Genomic DNA, 24,112 nt, shown 5'->3' with positions numbered 1-24,112 from the left:
ATTGTATGTAGTAGACCATATTATTCACAAACTTCAATCTTTTTTTTTTTTTTCTTTTCTATCCTATCTGGCTTGCTTTTACAACTATTGATACGTGCGATATCCACAGAAGATTGCAGGTTATCTTTCCATTCACTTTCCTGTTTGCTTGCGCACACCTTAATGAGCTCTTTCTTGTTTTTTGCCAGAGATGGTGCGCTGAATCATCTCCACGAGAGGCTTCTGTACCACTGTGAAGCAAGAATACATTAAAGAATAAAAGGTGTGGGGGTGCACCAGTGTGTTCCTGGCTAGAAAGCTAACCCCTGAGTGAATGTACTGAAGATTTCTAGACTTGGTGGGACAATTATCTCTACCTCCAATTTTATGAATACTGCTAGCTATGGCTGTGGAACTCTGTTTGCTGCTGCTGCTGCTCTTCTGTGGAAGTACTATTTCAGAGGTGCAGCCTATATACAAGCCACCTCCTGGGACTTTGGATTTTGGGTTTGTACCAGCCAAGACGTATGATACAGGTGCATACCATGAACCTGGGCCAATAGGAATTTTGTTTAAAATAGTCCATGCATTCCTGTACTTAGTGCAGCCAAATCCTTTTCCTCAAGGTAAGTAGATACACATCTTTTTTTTTTTTTTTTTTTTTTAAATATTTTAGTGATGCATTCCTCCTATTGTAGATACCAAGACCATCCTCTGGAACTGAATGATATGAAGGGCTTTGTTAGTAGCACGTGTTATGCCCTGGAACTGTGTACAGTTGCATATGAACTAATGTTTTTCTGCTAAGCATAGTGTGTGTAGGGGGTTGTTAATTAAAACGAAATGTTGATGAAACTTCGCAGGACTCTGCTTACGTATCTCAAAGCTGTCACTGATGCATTTGAGGCTTCTTTTTTCTTAACTGAAACTTTTTCTTATGTATGCCCAGAAGCATGGGATATAGGATTAAAGCATAAACTGCTTTGTATTTAGTATTAAATCCGTAAGAGACAGCTCTTGAGATTTGCATATTATGATAAACAGTCAGGTGATTATAATACTATGAGATTTAGCCTAGGAAATGGAAATGTAGCAACTTGAAATAAATTTCATTCGTTTCCACATTTATGCAAACTAGTCAAGTTTTATATAAGGGCAGTTCCATAACTTCAGCTTACCAAGGAACAAGAAGTTGCATGTGGCTGTGTAAACACTTGTGACTGCATTCAGAATTTGTTTTATTGAGTTTTTTGGGTTTTTTTCCATTCCTTTCTTCTAAGATGTCTCTTTTTCTAAAGGAAAAGTTAAGGTATGAGAGGAGTGTGTGCTTATTGAGGTTGCATCGATTAAAAGGTGTTTTGGGGAACTCTTGTGTGTTTGTGGATGTGGTAGCTGTATCAACTTAACTTTCCAACGTGCTTTTTCTTACATTTAGTTCTTAAAATGAAATGCTAATGTGCTTGTATAAGATTTGCATTTAAATTTATATTGAGGTGAAGCTTTAATAAAATCTAAGAATGGCTTTGGTTTGTTATTGATTCCTTCTGGTGACTTAGCTGTAACTGTGTATAGAAAATATTTATATTATTCTGGAGTACATCTTTCAATTTACATTTTAAAACCTTTAGTAGTTTAAATTCTTAAATAAATTCTTTGGTCGCATACCAGTATGATACCTGCGAACTATTATTTGCTTGTATTTTTGACATCTCTTCAATACCTGTAAAAGAACGAGCTCAAATGAACTTGAATGAATGAATTCTATTCAGACAAGTGCTTGGAGTTCCAGGTGTTAACCTGGAGAGGAAAAACCCAGCGTATTCCCTGAAGGGTCTGTCTTCTGAGCAGGTCTTACACAAGGTGTAATGAGGGCAATTGCATGAAGGTGACAGTTATGTCACCTTTTGGAGGAACTGTTTCCAGATACCTCTGCTTTTGTGGCCTCTTTCCTGCCATTAAATATGCAGATGAGCTGTTTGCCTCCCTGTGAGAGCTGATATGGTGGGATTGTCATCTACATTGGACTCTTAGGAAGAGGCCTTCATCCTGCCTAAAGCCCTGCTTGAATGTTTGATTCTCTTAACGACTGAGGAAACTTGATTTCAGCGGGATGTTTACTGTGTCTTTATATTAACAGGAATTTGGCCTGTAACCTTGTATGTCAAATTTAATATTATGTGTCCGAAGTATATAAGTAATTATTGAGTATAGAATTTATGATCAAGATTATAGTCCTGTGGGACTGCTTGTTGTAAGTTTTGCATCAAGTAGGTGTTACGAAATTCAGCATTAAAGCGAAAGGAGACATTCAGAAGTAAATCACTTGCTCTTAGCTTGTAAGCTTCGAACATCTCATACCTCTCCTTCCTTCCTTGGAGATACTTTTTGCCAAATCAGTCATTTTTAGGAGTCTGGCTTTCATTATTTGCATGAGGTGAAGTCCTTTTCCCGTGCCCCCACGTACCTCACTGCAAAATACAGATTTGACGGATCATGTCGGTTTGAGTCATACCATTTAATTGGTTAATCCCCATAATCTCTTTTGCCATATGCTGTTCTGTTTTCACATTCAGTGTATTAATGGTGTAGTTACATATTTGGAATGCTTTTTTTTTTTTTAAACTGCAAACTTGAAATAGACTTAATTCTGATTCGGAGATGAAAATAAACATAATCACAAATGGGCACAGAAAGCAAGCCTTTTGATGTTTCTAGCTCAAAACTTCATCATTCTCATTGGGCTGGTGCTTTAGAAGAGTTAGCTCCAGGTTGATGCCCCAGTGTATTGCATATAACCATAACATAGAGAAGTGTGATTCGCGGGCAGAACTCTGGCATCAGACGCTTAGACCTTTGATTTTAGTAGTCCTATTTTTTTTTTCTAATACTTGATGTTTGGTTTTCCAAGCTACTTCCAGTGCTTTTAGCTGGGAGGAAAAAAAGTGACGGGATTGTCTAATTGCATGTGGATATTCCTGCCTTTGCAAATTGTTGTTGTGCTTGCAGTAGTGCTCTGATGGAGCTGAATGTTACAGTAGAGCATTCACACTCCTTCAGTCCCAAGGATGCCTTTTAGGAAGTGTCATGGTTGAACCCTAACCAGCAGCCAGGACCACACAGCCATTCTTCTCCCAGTGGGATAGGGGAAGAGAATTGGAGGGGGGGAAAAAGGAAATATCATAGGTTGAGATAAATACAGGTTAATAAAACATTAATGGAAGAGAAAATAATAATAATAATGGTAAAAGAACATACAAAATAAGTGATGCAGTAGAATTTCTCTCGCTACCCAATGATCGATTGCCCAGCCATCCCCAGCAGCGCTGACAGATTCCTCCCAGCCTTGGCCAACTCCCATCCATCTATTGAGCATGACGTCTATGGTATGGAATATTCCTTTAGCCACCTTGTCCTGTCTATGGTCCCTCTCAGCTTCTATGGGAAGCTGAAAAAATCCATGACTTAATATAACCATTACTTAGCAACAACTAAAACAAAATGTGTTATAGACATTTATTTTCATGCTATATCCAAAACACAGCAGCTACTAGGAGGAACATTAACTCTATCCCAGCTGAAACCAGGACAGGAAGAAAGTATGATAAAACAAAGTATGACGTACTTCAGAGTCTTTGGGTAGCTCTGTTCATAAAGTATTTGCATGCTGCTAAGCCCTAACATTTATTTAAATGTTCTTATGTTACTTAAAAGTTGAGAAGGATCGCTTCATTTAAAGGAAAAAAAATCAGTCAAGAAATATTTTTCTAAGTTTCTTTAAGGGGTTAAATCTAAGTGAGTAATTATTTACTCGCTTCTAGATTTATTCTTGTCACCCGGTTTGTGGACATGCAGCTTTGTCTAAGTTTAGATTTAATAGGTAAGTTATTAATGGGAATAAATATAGCGCTCACATAAAGCACAGTAACGGAACCAGAGCAAGGAACTGAAACTCCTTAAGTGTGGGGGTTTTTTTGTTTGTTGTTTTTTTTTTTTTTTTAATTGCTGAATTGGTAAGACCAGCTCTGTGCTCTTTGGATATGCTAATAAAGTAGTTTAAAAAAGTGAATTAGGATATCTGATTGCAGTGCTTCAGTGAGTGTAAATGGATCCTGCTTTCAGCCCCACCAGTCAAATCCTTTTGTTCTTGCTGGATGATGTCCTGATGTAAATGGGAGTGAATTTACTGCCAAGCAGAAACTGTTGTGCAGGGAAGCAGCCTCCACTTTGGGTTAATGATACACTGGAGTGGAAGAGACCATGTTTGGTCACTGGTTCCTGCCTGGGGCTCGGTAGGTCTCTAATCTTGCTGTACCTTGGTTTCTCCATCTGTAAAATGGAGATGATGGTGCTACTACTCCTTTTGTTGAGGACTGTGTAGGAAAGAGCATCGTTATTCCTTCCTTTTAATAGCACCATTTACAATAAATAGATGATGATAGGAAAACTACAAGTTCCTTCTCTCACTCAGCTGAGAGGACATCTAACAAAACGAATTGTCATGTTTTTCTCTTAGAATTTGTCATAAGCTGAAGCGTTAATTTATTAATAAAGTAAAGTCACTTCACGGTTGTGACATGGTGCATGTCACCTGTTGTGTTGGAGACCTTCAGATGTGAACTTGGTGCAGACAGGGCATGGTCAGTATGATCCTCTGGCTGCTCGGAATATCTTACCGTGGCTTTGTCTTTGTTCCTGTGGAAACCAGTTGTTAGTTCCAGTAAGACGATGCTAATGTGAGATTCCACTTGCCAGCAGGATGCGCACAACAAATCTTCAGCTTCACAGCTTGTGTCTTGTAACAGAAATGTGAAGAGTTCACAAAGGAAGCTGGGAATAAATCTGCTCCTTTTTTTTTTTAGGTGAAATAAGATAAAAACTTACAGGCCTTTTTACCTTGCTCGACTCTACCTGACCATACTGCAGGACAAGTGTGCTACTTATGTTAAGTTCCAACTTATGTTAAGTTCCAAGCTTGTTCCAGCTTCTGCTTTTTATTCTGTATCACCCCATTTCTGCTGAAGCAGGAATAAAACTTTTAACATCAAAATCACAGGTACTTTCTGGTCAAAACATAGTATGAAGAGTTAAATGTACTGTTTGCCTGTGGGGAACAAGAGCAAACTGGTTTTTAGACCTGGACTACAGCTCTCAACTCTTTCTGCTTGTGGAGTCTCACTTATTGAGAACTTAGAGAATAAGGCTGAGGATCAGAGCTTGACTATTTTAATGCGAAATCCTGTTTCTGACCCCTTCTGGTCTTCCTTTCTCCTCACCTGGTCACCTTTAAAGCAGCTGCAAATTATGGAGTTCAGCAAGTTTGTCTTGTGTACCCTATCTCTGCAATTAATCTCCCACATGAGTCTATTCAGCAATTAAAACATTTTAACATTTAAAAAAATGTCACATACACTGTTTATTTCCACATCAAGTTATCTCTAGCTAGTATAACTGTAATAGAAAATACATATGCAAAACCCTGTTGTTTTAGGTAGGTTTGACATCCTAGGGTATTGGGGTTTTTTTTCTTATAGATTAGCTGTGTTGGATATGAGGTTCTAAAGAAAATAATCAAAACACTTCATTACCCCCTCAGTTAAAAACTCAGTAAGTCAGGATTGGGTTTTTTGGTGGGTTTTTTTGTGTGTGTGAAACTAACTTCTTTGCTTTTCTAACTATTTAGTACTTGGCTCTCCATTTCTACTTTAGTTTTGCTTCCTGTTAGTAACAAATCTTCCATGGCTCCCCTACGAAACAAAAAAATGCATGTGCCTGGAGGTTGCAGCATTGGAGCGGAACTCAGCTATGTGTAGCTGGTAATGCCTTTTTGGTTTTAAACTTGAGACTTTCCCTGGAATGCCTTCCACATCCACACCAGCATGCGGTGAAAAGCCCACACTCCGGCTCTGACTTACGTGCAGATGCTACAGTTCGGCGACAGAAGATGCTGCTTGGGTACCCCAAGCAATTATGACCTTTTATGAAACCCGAAATTACAATATCCTTTTTCCAGTTGTGCAAAATCTCGGTTTCAGTTTGGGTGTGAAACTGCACTCATGCGATAGACTTCATTTTTTTTGAGCTAGCGTGCCTACAGGTTTCTTAAAGCTGGTGTCCTGGAGCTGTGTTGGGAACACAAGATGAAATTGCTGGGGCAGGAAGCGAGAAGAAGGGAAGAAGAGCAAGAGACCTGCTCTTTAGTAAATTAGCTGTTAGATTGGCTAAGCTCTGTTGCGAAATGACAATTTCAGTAAACTGGGGAGTCAGTGCCTTCACCACATCCCTGTAACTGGTTTTGCAGCACGGTGGCTGGAGCTGTGATGTGAATTTAGAGTAGTAGCTGGAGCGTATATGTCAAAAAGGCAGGTCTCAGTGACAAGCAAGTAATGGTGGTGTATTTCGGGTAGAACTGGGATAAGAAGGGGGACGTGAAGTGCCCCTTCGGTGATATGGTGTCTACATTGAAAGAAATGTCATGTGTCTAACATTGGAAATACTGGGGAAGATGGAGCAGCAGGAAGGTACAAGATAAATTAACCTCTTCTTTTCTCTGCCCACTCGTATACATTTACGGAAATAGTGTTTAAAAAAAGCGTTGCTCATTTCATGCTGGGAAGTTGAAGAGATGCTTCACTTGATGGCATCCCCGTGTAAACAAGGAGCATTCTGAGAATGTTTCTGAAGCAGATTTTCTTTTTTTTTTATTTTCTTAGGCATCAGAAGAGTAATTGCTTTTTCCCTAAACTATTCCAAACTGCAGACTATCTAGCAGATTGCTTGTCAAAAGGATTTTTTTGTGAACAGGGAGGAGAGACAGAGGTTTTAGGGAGGGGAGGCTTAATACAGATTATCTGCTAGAGGCTACCACAGAAAACTACAGTTGCAGACATTAATGCTTCTCTGATGTCCTCCTGCCCACTTCTTCTGGATTGCATAAACAAGGGATCTATTTTGCAGGCAGGTATTATGTGGAAAATATGCAAGTCATTTTTTAATCAGCATAGCATAGCTGATCATCTGAAAATCTTACACTATACACACATCTGGAATCCTTTCTCTACAGTATCCTCAATGCTTGCCCTGATCTGGTTTAATACTGCGTGCCAGCTGTGCCTAGGAGAAAAAACATCCCTTGACAGCAATTGGAAAATGACAATCCAGTTTCACAATTTCAACACTACCAGGGCAGAAGGGAGAAACTAATGAAAATGAACCTCAAGTGGAGTTTGGGGGAGCTGGGTTACTTTCTGTGGGGAGGATGTTCAGAAGTGGGGTTACCACAGATGGCTGTGGTGACAGGCTGGAGGGCACCTCAAGTAGTACCTCTTGGAGGCTAGATTATAATAATTAAGAAAATGGCCCTGCGGTTGTGTGGTATTGAGACTCAGCTTCTATTTCCCAAAGCTAATCAGACAGCTTTGTTCTTTCTGTCTGTTGGGAAGGTTTCCTGGTGAGTGGGTTGGGCGTTTTCTGGGCAAGGTGCTGAGTTGGCTCAGGAAACCTGCTAATAGTTACAGCATGGGCAGTGCCAGGCGAGTGCTTGAGCCTGTCCTGACCCTATTCTGTTTGTCTATGTACCATGTCCTAAAAATGCATGTATGTAGATAATTAGTACTACTGTGTGGTGTGTGTATTGGTGGTGGGGGTGGTAACGTTAGATTACCATGGAATGTAGCACGGTGTCTGTGTACAATTACAGTAAAACACTGAATTAAACCTCTGCATGCATTTGTTTTTCTTAACTTTTCTAAAAGATTAGCCATCCCATTTAGTATCTCATAGCAAAGAGATAAGCAATTTGGGCATCAACTTGGTCAAAGCCTAAGTTTTGCCTTTTCAGATGCCAGCTCACAACCACAGTCAGAGTACACCACGTGAAGAAGGCAGTTCTTTGTGTCCCTCCCTCTGTTAACAGGAAATCTAAACCACTGAAAGCATGAAAGCTGATTTGAGACTTGTAAAGTGTACCTGCAGCATCTTGTATGGCGAGAAGTGGGATGGAATCAGCCACATTCTCTGGTAACATGAATCACGTGTGAACCTCTTCAAAAATCATCTATGACTACAGAATCCTTACAGGTTTTCAGGCCGCTCTGCTGAGGCTCCATGATTTTCCTCTCCTGTCCATCCTCCCCCTCCATTTAATTTTTACAGGCTTTTCTATCCACATAGTGTTGAGCCTCATTCTCTTTTCTAACTTGTAGTTCATGGAGCTGATGGGGAGAGAGAGGGGGGATGTCACTGAATTTACTGGGATAATGTTTTCACTAAGGGACCTCTCGATTCCTTTGTCATCTTGGCTGTTATGAAGCATTTTGAGTTAATCATGTGAGATACTGTACGGATACTGCCTGTAATCAGAAAAGCAGTCATTTGACTTTCTCTTTTTGTTATAGACCCATCATAATTAGGTAACAGTAGCTTAGCCGTCTCATTTTTTGTCTGACAATTTGCTTAGGTTGTTGTTTACAGACCAACAAACTCCTAGGTCTTGTTCAATGATGGCTTTTTCTGGAATGTCAGCCAAAGTAATAAGAATTTGATAGATTTTTGCAGCAAATCTTCTTTCCACAGTCCTCATATTCAATGTCTTGAAAATTACAAGAACTCAAATTTTTTCCTTTCCCTTTTTCTCACTTTTTTTTTTCCCTCAAAATGCTTTGTATAACTTCTAGATGTTAACAAAAGTGATGCTTTTTTCAAAGTGAATATGCACTATTCAAAAGTTGCTGGAGCAAAATAAATGTATAAGTATTAGTTTTAGTAGGGTTTGTCTTCCTTTCAACAGTATTAAATCTTTCCAGATTGGTATTAAAGCTTTTGAGTATACTTCTTCCTTTTCCACGAGCAAGTTATCTTCTTGTTAGAGGGGAAACCAGCTACCATTAATGTCAGCTATTGCAGTTCAAGCTGAGTAATCTATCAATATATACACCTTAGTGTAAGCCTACCAGTTACAAAAAAAAAAAAAAAAACAAACCACAAACCTGGTTTAACACTTTTTTGCAATATGCAGATAAATTTTTTTCTCATCTAAAACCAGTTCTGTGACTAAATTATGACCTGTATGACATCGTAACATAGCCAAGATCTTTCTTTTCTCTGAAAATATGCAAATTGTTTTATTTTTGTGAACTTTAAACATTGATTACACTTGTGAATGTGAATATTCTTACTAAGTGTTGCCTTGGCTGTTTAACTCAGCTGAAAGATGCCTGGGTGTACTTGTACAGAATAAATACAAATTCAAGGCCTAGTTAGTAGGCCTTCACAGTATTGACCTTTATTTTTGCTTTGATTTTTGAGTGAAGTAGTGATCTCTGTAGTACTTCGAACCAATACGTGTGCCTCAGTTATCAAATATATGTGGAAAATTGTGTCCCTTGCAGAAATGGGAAAATGGAGAGAGGGAATTCTGAGGAATCTCAGTGAGGCTGCCAGAACACCACTCACTGAGGTAATTAACAGCTGGTACCAGCAGGGCTCCAGCGTGTCATTCCCAATTATCTGTGTTCATATTTCCAATAATTCAAGTTATGCAATATGAGAGAGGATTTTCTGTGCTTTCCTCGGTTTACAGCATCTTCTGAGGAGAGAAAGCAGTAGGAAAAATCCTGTTGTTCATACAGTCTAAATATTTACTATTTTGATCAAAGTTACAAGTCCAATATGTCTACACAACCCACACTATCAAGAAGTTGCTCAGTCTCTGCAGTGTGCTAAAACAGATGAGCATATACAGTGCACCAAGTTAAATCTTTGCCCGTAATCTGTTGTAAATCCTTAACAGATGGTGGCCTAGAGAGAACTTTAGGTAGCTCCTGCAAACAAAGTACGTGGCAAAAAAAATAGCTGCCGTGGCACCTACAATGTGCTACACAACTTTTGTTGCCTTCAGAAAGTGAGAGAATGCAGTTTCTGCGTGGAATACTTCTTCCAAGCTTTCTACTTGACCTTGTGTCTGTGTGATGTATGCAAATTTATTGCAGCCTCCTAAGCAAAGATTTTTCTAAAGGCTACTCTCTTTTTTTGTTCTTTTCCCAAAACTTCTGCAGGAACAGAACTTTCTTTGTAGCAAAGAACAACTAGAAAGTGCCTGCAAAGGTTACTTTCAAAGGAGAAGCCTTTCATTCTAGGTGTCCTGTGACAGTCAATGTTGTAGCAATTTCTTTTTTCCTTTAAACCTTTTCCTGACCAGGCTCTTGAACGTTGTCAGTGTTGATAGAAAGCAGAACGTGCCGGAACAGAAAATGTGGCTGCACTGAAGGAATAAGCGGTAAGGTGTCAGGATTTAGTGCTTAGTGACATGGTTTAGTGATGGCTGTTATTAGAGTTAGGTTGATGGTTGGACAAGATGATCTTAAAGGTCCCTTCCAACCTAGAAAATTCTATGATTCTGTTATTTTCTGTGGAAGACTTAAATTACCCATTTGGTCTTCCTGATGAGTAACGACCTTGAGGAAGCTAAATTCATAAAACTTCCATAGTTTCATCCAGATTTTTTTAAAATTAGGGAACTTTTTGGATGCATGAATGAAGTTGATTGACTGTTATTATTATCTGATCCACTGCTCTATAGTTTCTTCAGTGGATCAGTGGTGTTTTCTGTTGGGAAGTCCTAATGCTTTTGGGTGTCCTTAATTTCATGTTCCGGTTACTGCAGCCTGCTCGTTCAGCAGCTGGTGCTGCTCTGCAATTCCTCATCTTCAGCAGTTGCACCATGCTTAGTCTTACCTGTGCTCTGGTTAAAGCTCACCCTGTTTAGACCACTCCTGGAGCTTCAATTCTGCTCGTAGTTCTTCATCTCTTCATTACCTACTTCTTATTGCAGCTCTACCCCCTCTCACATTGTCCCTCGCCGCATCCAGTGTAAGCTAAGACTCGTTCCTAGGTGGTCTAGTAGCTTATCCTTTCAGCTATGAATAAAGCAGTGTGTGTTTTACAAGTCTGCTGAGACCTTAAAAATGCATTTATTGTGTTTTTGCTTGTGTCACATTGTGCGTTGCTGGATTTTGAGACCAAGCCGGAGTACTGTAGGAGAAATGCATTTCTCTTGCTTTTGATCAACATGTAATTAAAGAATGCAGAGTCAGAGAATGAGAATGGATGATGGTCATGTAGATGGGGGGAAACGGCATACTGAGGGCAGAAGGGGGTGAAAAGGAAGACTGCCTTAGCAGATGAGAAGTTAAAATACTTAAGTGATTTAGTATGTATTTGCCGTTTTCTGCTTCCATTCAAACAAATTCTTCCAGCCGTAGTAGCATAACAGGTTCTAGGGCTTCATTCTGCATGTCTGACAAGGCTGGGGTTTTTCTTAGTTTGGGGACAAGGGTTTTGGCCCAAGTCTGTCTGAGGGAGATGTGAAGAGGGTGGGGAGTGAACCTGCTAAATCTGGGGTTGGAAAGGAGCAGTCTAGACTGAGTCAACAACACATGGATTAGACTCCTCATCTATGGACTACAGTGGTGGGAAGTGGGAAGATCTCACCTCCGAGACTTCCCACTTGGCCCACAGAGTGAGTTTTCTTCTTGCTCTGTGGAAAGAGTGTCTTCCGCACAGGGCGAGCGACACGGCAGGACCCTCTCTGCAGTCTCTGCACCAACATGCATGGTGGATTCTTCGGCCACCAACATCACTGAGCTCCCACCTCACTCTGCGGTGGAACCAGAGCCAAGTGATTGCAGTAGGAGTGAGCAGAGCTGTTGGGTGGGTAGCTGTGTGGCAGTGAAGAGGAGGACACTGGGTTACCTGCTGAAGGAGACCTCTTCAACGGGAGATGAATCTGACTGTAAAGACTAATGGCTAGGGGCCTTCTGACTTTGGGGAAGCAACCAAAGCCCCACTCAAGTCAAAACAAGTATTTTAAAATGTTGATACAGTGAACTTGCAGTAAAACTTGCTATAAGATACCCAAAAGATTTTTATCTCTGATATTAAGTCTGCAAGGCTAATATAGCTTTCCTGGTTTTATTGGACTTGCAAGAGTTATTCATTAGTCTGAGTCATAATTAGAGTGGAAAAAAAACAATCTTGAAGTAATTTTAATTCACTAATTTCAGATTAATTATTGCTACTTATGACACTAAATGTGGTCAAACTGACTCGTATTCAGAGAGATGCTGAATTGTTCAGTGTGTGTGCAGTCCATTGCCTCTATGATGAAGGGGAATGGGGTGAAATACTATGATATGCATTAGAATGAGATAGCATTAAAGCAGTTATTAATTTATCATGTATATTATCTATGTAATCCTCCCCTGTTGTTCTGAAAAGTCTCCATTCAGTACAACATGAATGCTTCAGTCATGGTTCTTATTGGTTTGCTTGAAGTCCTTTCCAGAATAGAAGCCTAATATGTTATATTATGCATAAAAAGATAAATTAATTTCTGGCATAATTTGATTAATGCTGGAGTTGCACTATAACTGAACGGGCTCAATGGAATTGTTCGAGTGAAGATGAAGCATTAGCGTTCCCAAAGGTTTTAACTCCAACTGTTTTCCTGTCACCTAGATTTGAAAAGCTTTCTTGGCAGAAGAATTTCTAACTAATTTATGTTGGTACTTCATAGCCAGAGAGCTTATTTTTAAACCTCTATTATTTTTGCTCTCCCTTTCTGTAGAGCGGTTTTAAGAAGCAAGCCTAGTGCTAACCTCATTTCCTTGTGTGGGTAATGAGACACTGAGCGTATGTATACAATACGCGTGCAATGCAGGAGTTGGTGATCATGTTTTCTTAACCGGGGCTCCTCCGAGGTGCTTAATATTTCATCACAAATTGCATCGGTAAACTAGCAGTTCATCTGGCTAGTTAGATTTACTCGGGCAGATGGCATTTTGCATGTGTGATGAGAGCAGGAAGGAGACAGAGCAAAGCAGTAATGTAATTAGCCGTGTATACGAGCCACACAAGGTAAATCTCTTTAACCCCAGTGATAAAATGTGTTCTCTGCTAAAGCCTTGGATTATTGGTCCTGTGAAACAATGTGTGCAGCTGGTCAGGCTGAGATTTCAGAAGTAATCCCATTAATTTGAAAATAGAGGACACTGCTTTTTATCACACCTTCCCAGCACGTTTTTATTTCAGGAACAACGTGGTGAGCAGGACTCGGGAGGTGAGCGTCCCCCTGTACTGGGCACTGGTGAGGCCCCACCTCGAGTTCTGTGTCCATTTTTGGGCCCCTTACCACAAAAAAAGACATTGAGGTGCTGGAGCGGGTCCAGAGAAGAGCAACAAGGCTGGCGAGGGGTCTGGAGCACAAGTCTTATGAGGAGAGGCTGAGGGAGCTGGGGTTGTTCAGCCTGGAGAAAAGGAGGCTGAGGGGAGACCTTCTGGCTCTCTACAACTCCCTGAAAGGAGGGTGTAGGGAAGCGGGGGTCGGTCTCTTCTCCCAAGTCACAGGCGACAGGACAAGAGGAAATGGCCTCAAGTTGTGCCAGGGGAGGATCAGATTGGATATTAGGAAAAATTTTTCCACTGAAGGGTTAATTAAGCATTGGAATGGTCTGCCCAGGGAGGTGGTTGAGGCACCATCCCTGGAGGTATTTAAAAGACGGGTTGACATAGTGCTTAGTGACATGGTTTAGTGATGGTTGTTATCAGAGTTAGGTTGATGGTTGGACTAGGTGATCTTAAAGGTCCCTTCCAACCTGGACAATCCTGTGATTCTATATTTGAAAGAGAAATCAGCTTCAGGGTGATTTGTACTTTACCAATAATGCAGCAGAGAGTCCCATGGAGTCACCTGAGTTCAGTTTAAAATAAAAACTTATTTGAATGCTAGAGATGAGGTGTTCTAGCTAGGGAGGAAAGGTGCTTCGGGAAAGCAAACCAAAATCACAGAGTGAATTAAATGTGAGCTGAGGTGTCTCTTCACAGTGCTCCAGCGAGCAGTGTCGCCGTAGCTGAGAAGATGGTGTTTCTTCTACAGCCGATGCTGTAGAAGATGCAGTACCTGGCACAGGACGTTCCCCTGCTTAACCCTTAATCACAGTGGTAACTGTGATTACTGTCAATATGCAGAAAACCTAACAGGGAGATTCTTGATTCTGCAAAACCGCTAAGGCAAGCTTGTGCTTATAGATATGTGGGTGAGTAACTGCAGGTGATCTCACATTCATTTAAAGCCAAAAGAATTTTTTATGGGAATATATACCTGACTTCCACGTTTCATTTGAAATGAACTAACTGGGAATATCTCTCATCCAGTTGATACTGAAGGCTATTGAATTAGTAGATTCGTGGCAAAGACTGGTCAATCACTGTCTGCTACCTGGTGAGAAAAACACCCTGAAGCTTCACGTTTCTTCAAAAAAAACCAAAAAACCCACATTAGAAAGTAACATAAGTAGCAAGTTTTTATTCATCAGGGAAGTCTCACATCCTGGAAAACCAAGGCAAAAATATGCTGTGTAATACCGACTATTGTGTTATGCATGAAACCTGTATTATTCTCGCTATTTAACTTACTCAATCCACGTGGGAACTTTTTCTATCTATTTTCAGGCTTTCTTGTTGATTATAAACCTAAAGGTGTTTTAGTTTCTGATGAACAGGCTTTAGAGCCTCTAAATTTCAAAAACATATTGAAACTGCTGTTTTCTGCATCAGTTTGTCATCATGTATTCAGGTTGATTTCTGTCTCTTTTTTTTTTTTTGACTGACAGGCTATAAATTATGGAAACAGTATAAATAAAAATTGTGAATCAGGAACATTCTGAGCAAGTAATCAGACGGTTTGGGGTTGGTTTTTTTTTGTTTGTTTGTTTGTTTTGTTTTCTTGAAGTATTGGATGTTGACCTTGGAGATACTCAAAACCTGACTGTGTCCCTGAGTAACCTGTGGTGGGTGACTCTGTGCTGATCTGGTGGGTCAGACTGGGTCATCTTGGGGGGGGGTCCCTTTCAGCCTCAACCACCCTCGGTTTCTCTTGAGTAGTTTTATGTATGCACACACATACGCATACAGATGTCCATAAATATATATGTATGTATAGATGTATGTAAAACTCGATGTAAAATGTTGTGGGTTTTTTTTTTTTGTTTAATTTTCATTTTAATTTATGACAGGGACAGACACTCAAGTAGAAGAACTGGTAAAACCTTTCAACTTTTATTTAACAGGAAAAGCTAAAGCTTTAAAAATTTTATTCTGTACTGATTCCCAATGGTAGGAAATGTATCAAAGGACATTTTTGTCAATAATAAAATTTAGCTTTCTTACGTGCTTCCTGGCAGTGCTTTCACTCCTCCATTAAGTAATTTATAATAAAAAGTCAGCAAGATTGTACGGTAACTTTGGAATAATTTAGATCAGAAGGAACCTCTGGAGGTCATCGGGTCCAACTCTTTTCCAAAGTAAGATGAGCCTCCGGGTTAGGAGCAGCCTGGAAGTGAGGGCCAGTTGCTTGGGGGCTCTCCTGCTCGGCTTTGGAGTAGCAGCAAGGAGGATGGGGCCACAGGGTCCTGGGCAGTCGGCTCCCTTGTTTGGCCACCTGCCTGCAGATGTTCTGTACCATTTCAGGTCGAGGGAGGTCATCCTCCCTCTCTACTCTGCCCTGGTGAGGCCCCATCTGGAGTACTGTGTCCGGTTCTGGGCCCCCCAGTTCAAGAAGGACAGGGAACTGCTGGAGAGGGTACAGCAAAGGGCTACAAAAATGATCGGGGAAATGGAGCATCTCTCTTATGAGGAAGGGCTGAGACGCCTGGGTCTGTTCAGCCTGGAGAAGAGAAGACTGAGAGGGGACCTCATCAACGCTTAGAAATATCTAAAGGGCGGGTGTCAAGAGGATGGGGCCAGACTCCTCTCAGTGTTGCCCAGCGACAGGACAAGGGGCAACGGGCACAAACTGGAACACAGGAAATTCTGTCTGACCATAAGGAAAAACATCTTTACTTTGAGGGTGGCAGAGCACTGGAAGAGACTGCCCAGAGAGGTGGTGGAGTCTCCATCTCTGGAGACTTTCAAAACCCACGTGGACATGTTCCTATGTAACCTGCTCTAGGTAGACCTGCTCTGGTAGGGGCTTTGGACTAGATGATCTCCAGAGGTCCCTTCCAACCCCATATCATTCTGTGATCTCTTCAGCTTGCACATCAGCCGGGTCCATGCTCCTTCTGCAGGGTGTTGGGGAGGGAGGACTATGGGTGCTGTTAGCTTAGGAGTTTCTTCTCCTGAGCTACATGCAGGATTAGAGAGGAGTAAGATCCCAGCCCCTGGGATAAATTCTGAGGGGGCTTGGATTTTTTGGGGAGGTGAACGGTCAGGCTTGAACCTACAGATCTTTTATTGATCCACAGGATAGGTAACTTGCTGGAGGTTTTTCTCAAGTATGTTTAGTTGCAGATGGGGAGACTAATGATGGGGCAGTAGTACCATGAAGTGCAGCTCTGTATGAACATGTGGGGCAGAGTGCTCCTTCCTAATGTGTTTCCCCTTCGTCAGAGGAGACCAAAAGTTTGGTCAGTCATTTCTCCCAAACATCCAGACGCTGCTGCTTTTACACAACCTGGCATGGAGCATACCCAGAGCCACTGATGTCCGTCTGAGGCAGAGGGTCTGCAGAGCTTGAGGTGCCCCTCTTCAAGGGCAGGGGGTCACTGAAATGGCCAGGGGCCACAGTTCCCAGCAGAGTTCCCACAGGGTTGGCAAAACCTCCATAAGGATGGTAGGTCCATTCATTGCAGCTCCTGGTGTTTACTGAAAGAAACTGGTGTGGTGAAATGATATTTGTAATGTTAAGCTGCACTATTTGTGTTAAATTCCTACTTTCTTTTTTTGGTGGTTGCTATATTTTGTCTATATTGTTAGAAATTAGTGTGCTGGAGCTGCACACACAGTAAGTTGGCATGTATTAGGCTTTCTGTTTTGTTTTGGTGGCATTGCATACTCTCATACCAAAGTCTGTTGGTCCAGGGACCAAAAAAAAGAAGATTGGGATAATGTTGGCAAGAATAAGGACCACCTTCCTTGTACCATCCAATCAAGAAGTCATCGTTAACATGCTTATTTTGCACATTATCTACCTGATTCTGTATATGTGTGTTTCTATATATTTACACACACATCCGTGTTTGTACTTGTCGTAAACATGAAGCAAAGCTGATACCTGAACTTCGTCCAAGTAATTGATAAGTTTGGGATTTGCTTTTAATAATGATGCTGTGGTACAGAGGGTGACCTCGGGAAAACCTTCACTATATTTCAGCGGATATTGATTAAATGATAGATAACCTGGGTATCTTCCTGTGAGCTCATAAAATACACAGTTGATTAAAAATGTTGTTACTAGACAGCTTTATGGAAGCACTTACGCGATTGCCTGTCCTGATGATGTCTGTTCTTAATTTCAACTTGCCTACCTAACAGTAGAATTCATACCATCTTCTTACCCCTCCCGTTTTTATTATTTATGTTGTTTAAAACTCTGGAATATTCTTGCTTATTTTCAGATCTCATCAGAAAACTAGCACAGCAGAAGTTTGGAAATACACAGGGAGATTATCAAAAGGTAAATTGTCTATGTGTATCTGCATAAAGTATTGAAAACAATGACTTTGAAATTCAGTTTTCTTTCTAAAATAGGAAATAGGATTTTAAAGCTTAACAACAGGATGCAAGAATGAAATTTGTGAATGATGTGTATGATGGTTTCATGCAAAATTTGGGACCAAAACCTTTCAAAAAATATTACAAAGAAAATTTCATAAGTCACTGTAAAGAAGCTACATATAGTTAAGGCTCACTTATCAATTCCAGCTGTAATGTGATTGTGGTGTCTGTTGCACAAAGATTGAAGGCTCTTTGTATTTAAAAATACCGCTTTTATTTAAAAACACTTAGAACCATTAGTGCTCAGCTCATGTTAACTTTAGCTATTGTCCTCAAAAAGCTGAATTTATGTGCTTGGTCTGGTGCCTTTGTAAAATGAAGTTTCCACAGCCTGATTATAAAGTACATTTTAATTTACGTAGTGTGCTGATCACGTCAAGGGTATTTTCCATTCTCTCTTTAGGTTGCTGATTATCCTGAAATCCGCGGGGTACTTGGTAGCAAGAGAGGATAGAATGTAGAGTGGGTCTTATTTTAGGCTGTTCTCAGGGACAGTACCCCATCTTTGAGGCAATGTCACAGGTTGAGTGCGGTAGGAACCTTAACCAGGCCCACACAATGGACGTGTTACTTCATGTGAGCCACTTGCTGGTAGTCCCTGCCGTGTGGTGTACCTGTCAGGAAGATGAGTATGGAACTTGGCAAACAGGCGCTGAGCTATTGCCTTCAGTCAGGATGACCTGAATGATCTTGAGATGTGAAGGGGGAAAGCCTTGTGCTTCCATGAGTTCCTGAACGAAGCTATTGCTCCGGTAGCTTGATAACCTCTGCAGGGCATCCCAGTGTGTGAGTATTGCCGTTGTGGTGCGTCAAGCGACACGTACCGATCCCATGTGCCTGGTGGGGCTCCCAGAGAGTGGTGCATCACAGATTGTGCCTGCACACCCAGGGAGGAGCCTAGGGTGGAATTGGTTGGCAGAGGTTTTGGAACAAAACCATTAGACCATGGGTGGTATGCAGAAATGTGAGTATTTAGTAACTGCTATGCAAGTCATGAGAAATTTGAGACTGATGACAGCTGCGTAGTGGAGACACTTGTTAAGATACGGTTTGGTTATAGGGTGGCAAATACAATATTAGGTGTGCTTAGGAAGTAACACAGATATAGGCCATTTATAAGTCCTTATTTTGACCTGAATACAATGTAAACATTTAAAACAAATCTGGGAAAGGAAAATCTGTCCAGATAAGTAGAGAGTCCCTCAGAAGACAGAAGCATCAATGAGAGAGGTAGCTGTGAAGAGGCCAGCGTGGCTGTAGATGTGCCCTGGAGGAGTTTCCAGTGGGGTCAGGGAAGTGCGAATGTCACTGAAGGGTGCAGGTAAGTAGTTAGAAATGTTGCCTGTGGATCGCTCAGATTCAGGGAGAATGCACTCGGAGTAGGATGGGTGCAGCAAGTGAGCATGAGGATGATCTGGGAAACACACAGGTCTTCAGAGGAGACTGGAAGAGTTTGCTTAGCTTAGCAAAATAATTGGTAATTGATTACTTCTTATAAGTATGTGTGGAGAGAAAAGACCAGGAAGAAAAAACTGCTAAATGGGCAAAAGAAGGTGCTATCACAGAAGCGAAGGGGCAGAAATGGGCCACGTGTACATCCATGTAAGACTTAGTAGTTCACCAAGCGTTGGGAACACTCCTTCAGTAGCGAGAACAGGAAATTTGGTTCTGATATTTATCCTGTTAAATTTCTACTGTTGTTTCTCTCTATCTTTTTTATTAACTTTTTTTTTAAAACCTATTTGTAGAATGTGTTAGTGACCCAGGAGGCCCTTCCGGCTTCTGTGCCGTGTGTCCCTGTGTTCCCAGTTGGACTCTAACCATCGACATCGTCCCTGTCCCCTGTCAGGGACAGCAATCTGCCGGGCCAGCCCAGCGGCTGAGCACGGCTGCCGTCCCTGCTCAGGGGGAGCCAGCTCGCTGCTTTACTTCTGCTGGGAGATGGGCTTGCTTAAAACATTAAAAATCGTACTTGGTACCAGATTTTTAAGGGAGGGTAAGCATTTGTTTTCCTTCCATTGGAAGTATAGTTCCAAATATGATTTTGAACTTTTTAAGCACATTGTACAGTAGAAGTTTCATAAAGATGTGCGTGGTGCTTAAAAAAAAAAAGTTCCTAAAACTTAAGAACATTTCTGATTCTCACACGTCAGACTTTGGGTTGAAGGATCTTGCTGTCTTTAGCTTGTCCACTTCCCTTTTCTTTTCTACTTACGAGGAAGGGGAAGGCGTTACCAGCTGCGAACTTGTCATACAGGGATAAAGGGGGCCTACAGGAGAGATGGGGAGGGACTTTTTATCAGGGAGTGTAGCAGTAGGACAAGGGCTAATGGTTTTAAACTGAAAGAGGGGAGATTTAGATTAGATATTAGAAAGAAATTCTTTAGTGTGAGGGTGGTGAGACACTGGAACAGGTTGCCCAGAGAAGCTGTGGATGCCCCATCCCTGGAGGTGTTCAAGGCCAGGCTGGATGGGGCTTTGAGCAACCTGGTCTGGTGGAGGTGTCCCTGCCCATGGCAGGGGGGTTGGAACTCGATGGTCTTTAAGATCCCTTCCAACCTGAACCATTCTATGATTCTAAATACAAGAAATACTATTTCCACTGTGGAAACAAAGGGGAAATCGGGTTCTTCTGAAAATCCTGTCATTGAATATTTAGGGTTTTTTCTGAAAATATAGATAAGAAATCAGTTAAGAACCTGATAAATAGACATCTTCAGTCTTTCTTGAATGCCTTTTCTTTTTTACTTTTGAATAATTTAAAATAAACCTCTACATATTAAAGTGAGGGTGAATTTTCTGTGTAGTGTGTTAAGGTCCCAGAACTGCTACTAAAACTGCTGCTTTTATGCCAAAATAAAATTAGCATTGAAAAAGTTAGTTAGGAATATCATAGGTCAGTTATGACAGGTGGAATTTGTGAATAAATCGCTAAACCACAAAGTAATGCAATCCCTGGCCTTCTAATCAGTGAGATGTGTTAGGAATTAAATGAAACAGATGCTCAGTGTAGAAATAACTGATCTGTTGTTGTTTCAAGATGGAAATATTTGTTGGACAAATCCTAAATTCCTCTCATTTACCAAGGAAACCAGAAATTATCTTCTATGTATTTTACTGTAAATAATTTTCCATAATTATTTAATGTTGCTTCTATGCATTGTTTTACTTTAGTTGCTTTTTATTATTGTTTCTGTGTTGTTATTTGTTTTGGTCATGGTTAATTATTCATTATTCACGTGATTTGTTTTTGTGCATGCTGCCTGTGCGTTATACACATTCTCCATTTGTTTTGACTTCCACAGCCAGAAAATGTTGTCCTGACTCTTCAGGTAATGTCTTATGGTAGATGTACAGCTTTGAAAAGCAACTAACCGTGTCTGTATGCACTACTTCTATTAAAACATGCATAACTATTTTTCATGTTATTTAAAATGTGTTTTTCCATCTAACCTATTTTAAAATTTATGTTATCAAATAATTTCTGAAGTGTTCAGCTCACTACAAAACGGTAATTCTTTTGCAAATTCTAGCCAAGTTCTTCTTGCAGGCACCTAGTTTGTGTTTTTCAGGAGGGATAACAGCTTTTAACCAGCGGCTAATAATAATAAAATAGGCTTCATCCTGGAATTGGTAATTAGGTCAGAAGTTTGCAACTCTGTTAATGGGTGATGGTTGCTGTATTTGGATCAGCTGGTGATTAGGGATTGTGAGGAAGGGCATCAGCAAAGCTGGAACTGGAGCATGATTGATAGCTTGTGAGAAGTTGTAACTTGTTTTGCAGGACAATACACGGGCCTCAATTTCCTCCTTTTACTGCCAAGTCGCCCTGGTGCTGGCGGATTAGTAAAACAGAAGAGGACTCAGAGCACTAGCGTGAGAATTAGCTCTCCTAAAATTGGGAAGGGAAAGGAGAGAAGAGATTTTTCAGGGAGGAAAGACCACCGGGGCATGGCCTCACCGTGCTGTCTACCTCTGGCTGCCCACACCTGCCCCATCCGCGTCGGGACGCGTTGGCTTGTGTCGGCAGGCGAGGGCAAACAGGGTGGCCAGCTCGCAGCTCGTCCCCTGGAAGCCACATCCCCTTGTGTGGAGCTGTGCAGGGTCCCTGGGGCGCTGGCACCGCTTCCAGCGTTACAGCTAGCCCAGGGTATTGCGTTGCATCGTTCCCTTTCACTCCTTCCAGCTTTCGAAGGCGTCCTTTTAGTTGCTGCTGCTTTGCTGTTTAGCAGCAGAATAAATGTCTTTACCTGAGGGAGCTTGAAATTCCGCTCCTTCGCGTTGTTGGGTCCCTAAGCAGTTTTTACTTCAGCAGTTTGGAGAAACCTCTGCCTTTGGCAATCGATCATCCAGCAAAGTACTTCCCTTTGCGGTTCATACAGATCTTTACACTCACAATTGATTAAAAAGGAGAACAAGCCAAGCCTCCCTCCCTCCTTCCCTCCCTCCTAAAGTGTTGATCTAGTCAGCCTTGCTGGCATTTGGGGAGCCTTTTTGGAAACAGATGTGAGGAACAGTAAATACGTGGTCCAGGAAATCAAATGTGTTCATTTATAACCTATTTCAATATATATTGAAATTTCAATATATATTTATAACCTCTCTCTCTATATATAACGAATATAACATTCGTTTCTTGTGAGCGTATTTCTCTCTTGGCACTCACTCCTGTAGTTTGCCTAGTTAATATTCTAGCTAAATAACTATTAGCTGTCACTATCTACAATGTTATGTATCTTTTTGTTAGAAAAGTTGTCAATTATTGACAAAATACACCAAGTCCGTAACCTCGGTAACTTAGTAGATGGTTTAGTCTGTAGTTTGCTTTTTAATTATTTGCTCTATATTGATTGCAGTTACTGTGTGATATCTGCTATTACCACTATTTTTGTCTGAATTACAGGCCATCTACTATGAAATCGGTTTTATAGTCTCCGCAGCCTTGGGATTGCTATTTATTTTGTTACTGCCTCTTGTGGGACTTTGCTTCTGTATGTGTCGTTGCTGTGACAACTGTGGTGGGGAAATGCATCAAAGACAGAAGAAAAATGCTGACTGTCAGAGGAGCTGTTTTGCAACATTTCTTTTTGTTGCTTCTTTAATAATAAGGCAAGTGTAATAAAGAGAACAATATGAAGCTTGGTATAGCGCTAATTTTGCGGTGTCATAAGACAAATAATGTTACTGTGTTAGCCTACAGGTGCAGAAATGATTTTATTAGACTGCTGTTATTGCTTATTAAAGAAAATTTGACTGCATTATAAAAATGCTGCTACCGTTGCTATCCACAGGTCATTATGTACTCACTTGAGAAGAATGTAGGTGTGAAACAAAAAAAAAAAAAAAAAAATTAAGCTCGAATTTGGCAAATGAAGTTTTTGCCAGTCTCGAAATGGCAATTGCAGAATGTTACATTGAACTTAGAAACATACGATAACTGTGTCCTATGTTCAATTACCGGCTATACAGAACTTGAGGTACAACATACTGCTTAGCTCTTGGTAGCATAGAAGTGGTGAGAAAACCCATTGTATGACCCTCTTCGGTATTTGCTGTCCTCCATGTTTTCTTATTAGTTCAAAATAATGGGTTTTCTCATGGGCACTGGGTTGTTTAAACCATGCATGCACTCACTGTATAATCCTGGAGTTTGGAGACGTTTTAGCTCTGTTAGTGTTAGCAGCATTCTCCTGGTCTGTGCCGGGTGTGTAAAGGGCGATGAGGGACCACAATCCAGACTTCTCTTTTCCCTGTAGATGCTTTCAAAATACACTGTTTGCTTTCAGGTTTTTTATTTTCCTTCAACTTCTTCATATTTTCACCTGCCTACTGTCCTTATTTTGTGGTTATGTTTAATAAAAAAAATAAATTTATACTTTGTGTTCAGTCAAGGGGGATTTACTTTGTCACTTCACGGTAATCTAGAAATTTTTTTCTTTTACTACTGTTTGTCACAACAAACTGAGACCTTGCCTTTGCTCAAATGGACAGCACGCTGGTATCAGGTATGGGAGCACGCTCTTTTCTCCCAGGCATCACTAACAAACATGACACTTAAGTATTCTGAAGGCCGGAAAGCTGAATGGTATTGTAGGTGATAGGTGCATCCCTGCCGTGCTGACAGGACAAAAGTTCTTCAGAGTACAGTGGTGCCTCAAAGAAAAAAAGTTATTAAATTACCTCTCAGCATGCCAAAACTGAAGGTAGCTCACAGAGCATGCCAGCTCTCTTTACACTGCGTTGCAGGGTGCTACGTTCTGGTTATAATGGCTGAGGAATGTTGCCTGTCAGCAGAGGAATGAGGAGATCGTCCCCCTTGTTGGTCTCTTTAACTTGTGCCTTTGCTGCCAGCTATTCTCGTGGCATTAAGCGTACCCAGCATTGGCAAATGCTTCTTCCCAGGTCACGTCTGGGAGATCAGTGATCCCTAGTAACATGCTTTCCAGGACTAGGGAAACCGCCTCTTTGATTTATCTTTTTTTTTTTTTTTTTTTTTTTTTTTTTTCCCCTTTTGTATAAGACC

The 24,112-nt window shown here is 40.9% G+C and overlaps 1 protein-coding gene across 4 annotated transcripts in view; it reads left to right on the top strand.

The window, feature by feature from the left end:
* The first annotated feature begins 382 nt into the window (after positions 1 to 382).
* PROM1 (prominin 1) overlaps positions 383 to 24,112 on the top strand; it is a 56,586-nt gene continuing 32,856 nt past the window's right edge. For 2 of the 4 annotated variants that reach the window (XM_074147352.1, XM_074147350.1), the window contains exons 1-4: positions 383 to 605; positions 17,430 to 17,488; positions 20,895 to 20,921; positions 22,493 to 22,698. In XM_074147352.1, the coding sequence (XP_074003453.1) occupies positions 383 to 605; positions 17,430 to 17,488; positions 20,895 to 20,921; positions 22,493 to 22,698 (515 nt within the window). The remainder of the gene's footprint in view (positions 606 to 17,429; positions 17,489 to 20,894; positions 20,922 to 22,492; positions 22,699 to 24,112) is intronic. The other 2 variants (XM_074147353.1, XM_074147351.1) reach the window with 1 other exon arrangement.

This window comes from Numenius arquata, chromosome 5 (assembly GCF_964106895.1).
Source record: "Numenius arquata chromosome 5, bNumArq3.hap1.1, whole genome shotgun sequence".
Lineage (NCBI taxonomy): Eukaryota > Metazoa > Chordata > Aves > Charadriiformes > Scolopacidae > Numenius > Numenius arquata.
This window is presented reverse-complemented; position numbering and strand designations above follow the sequence as displayed.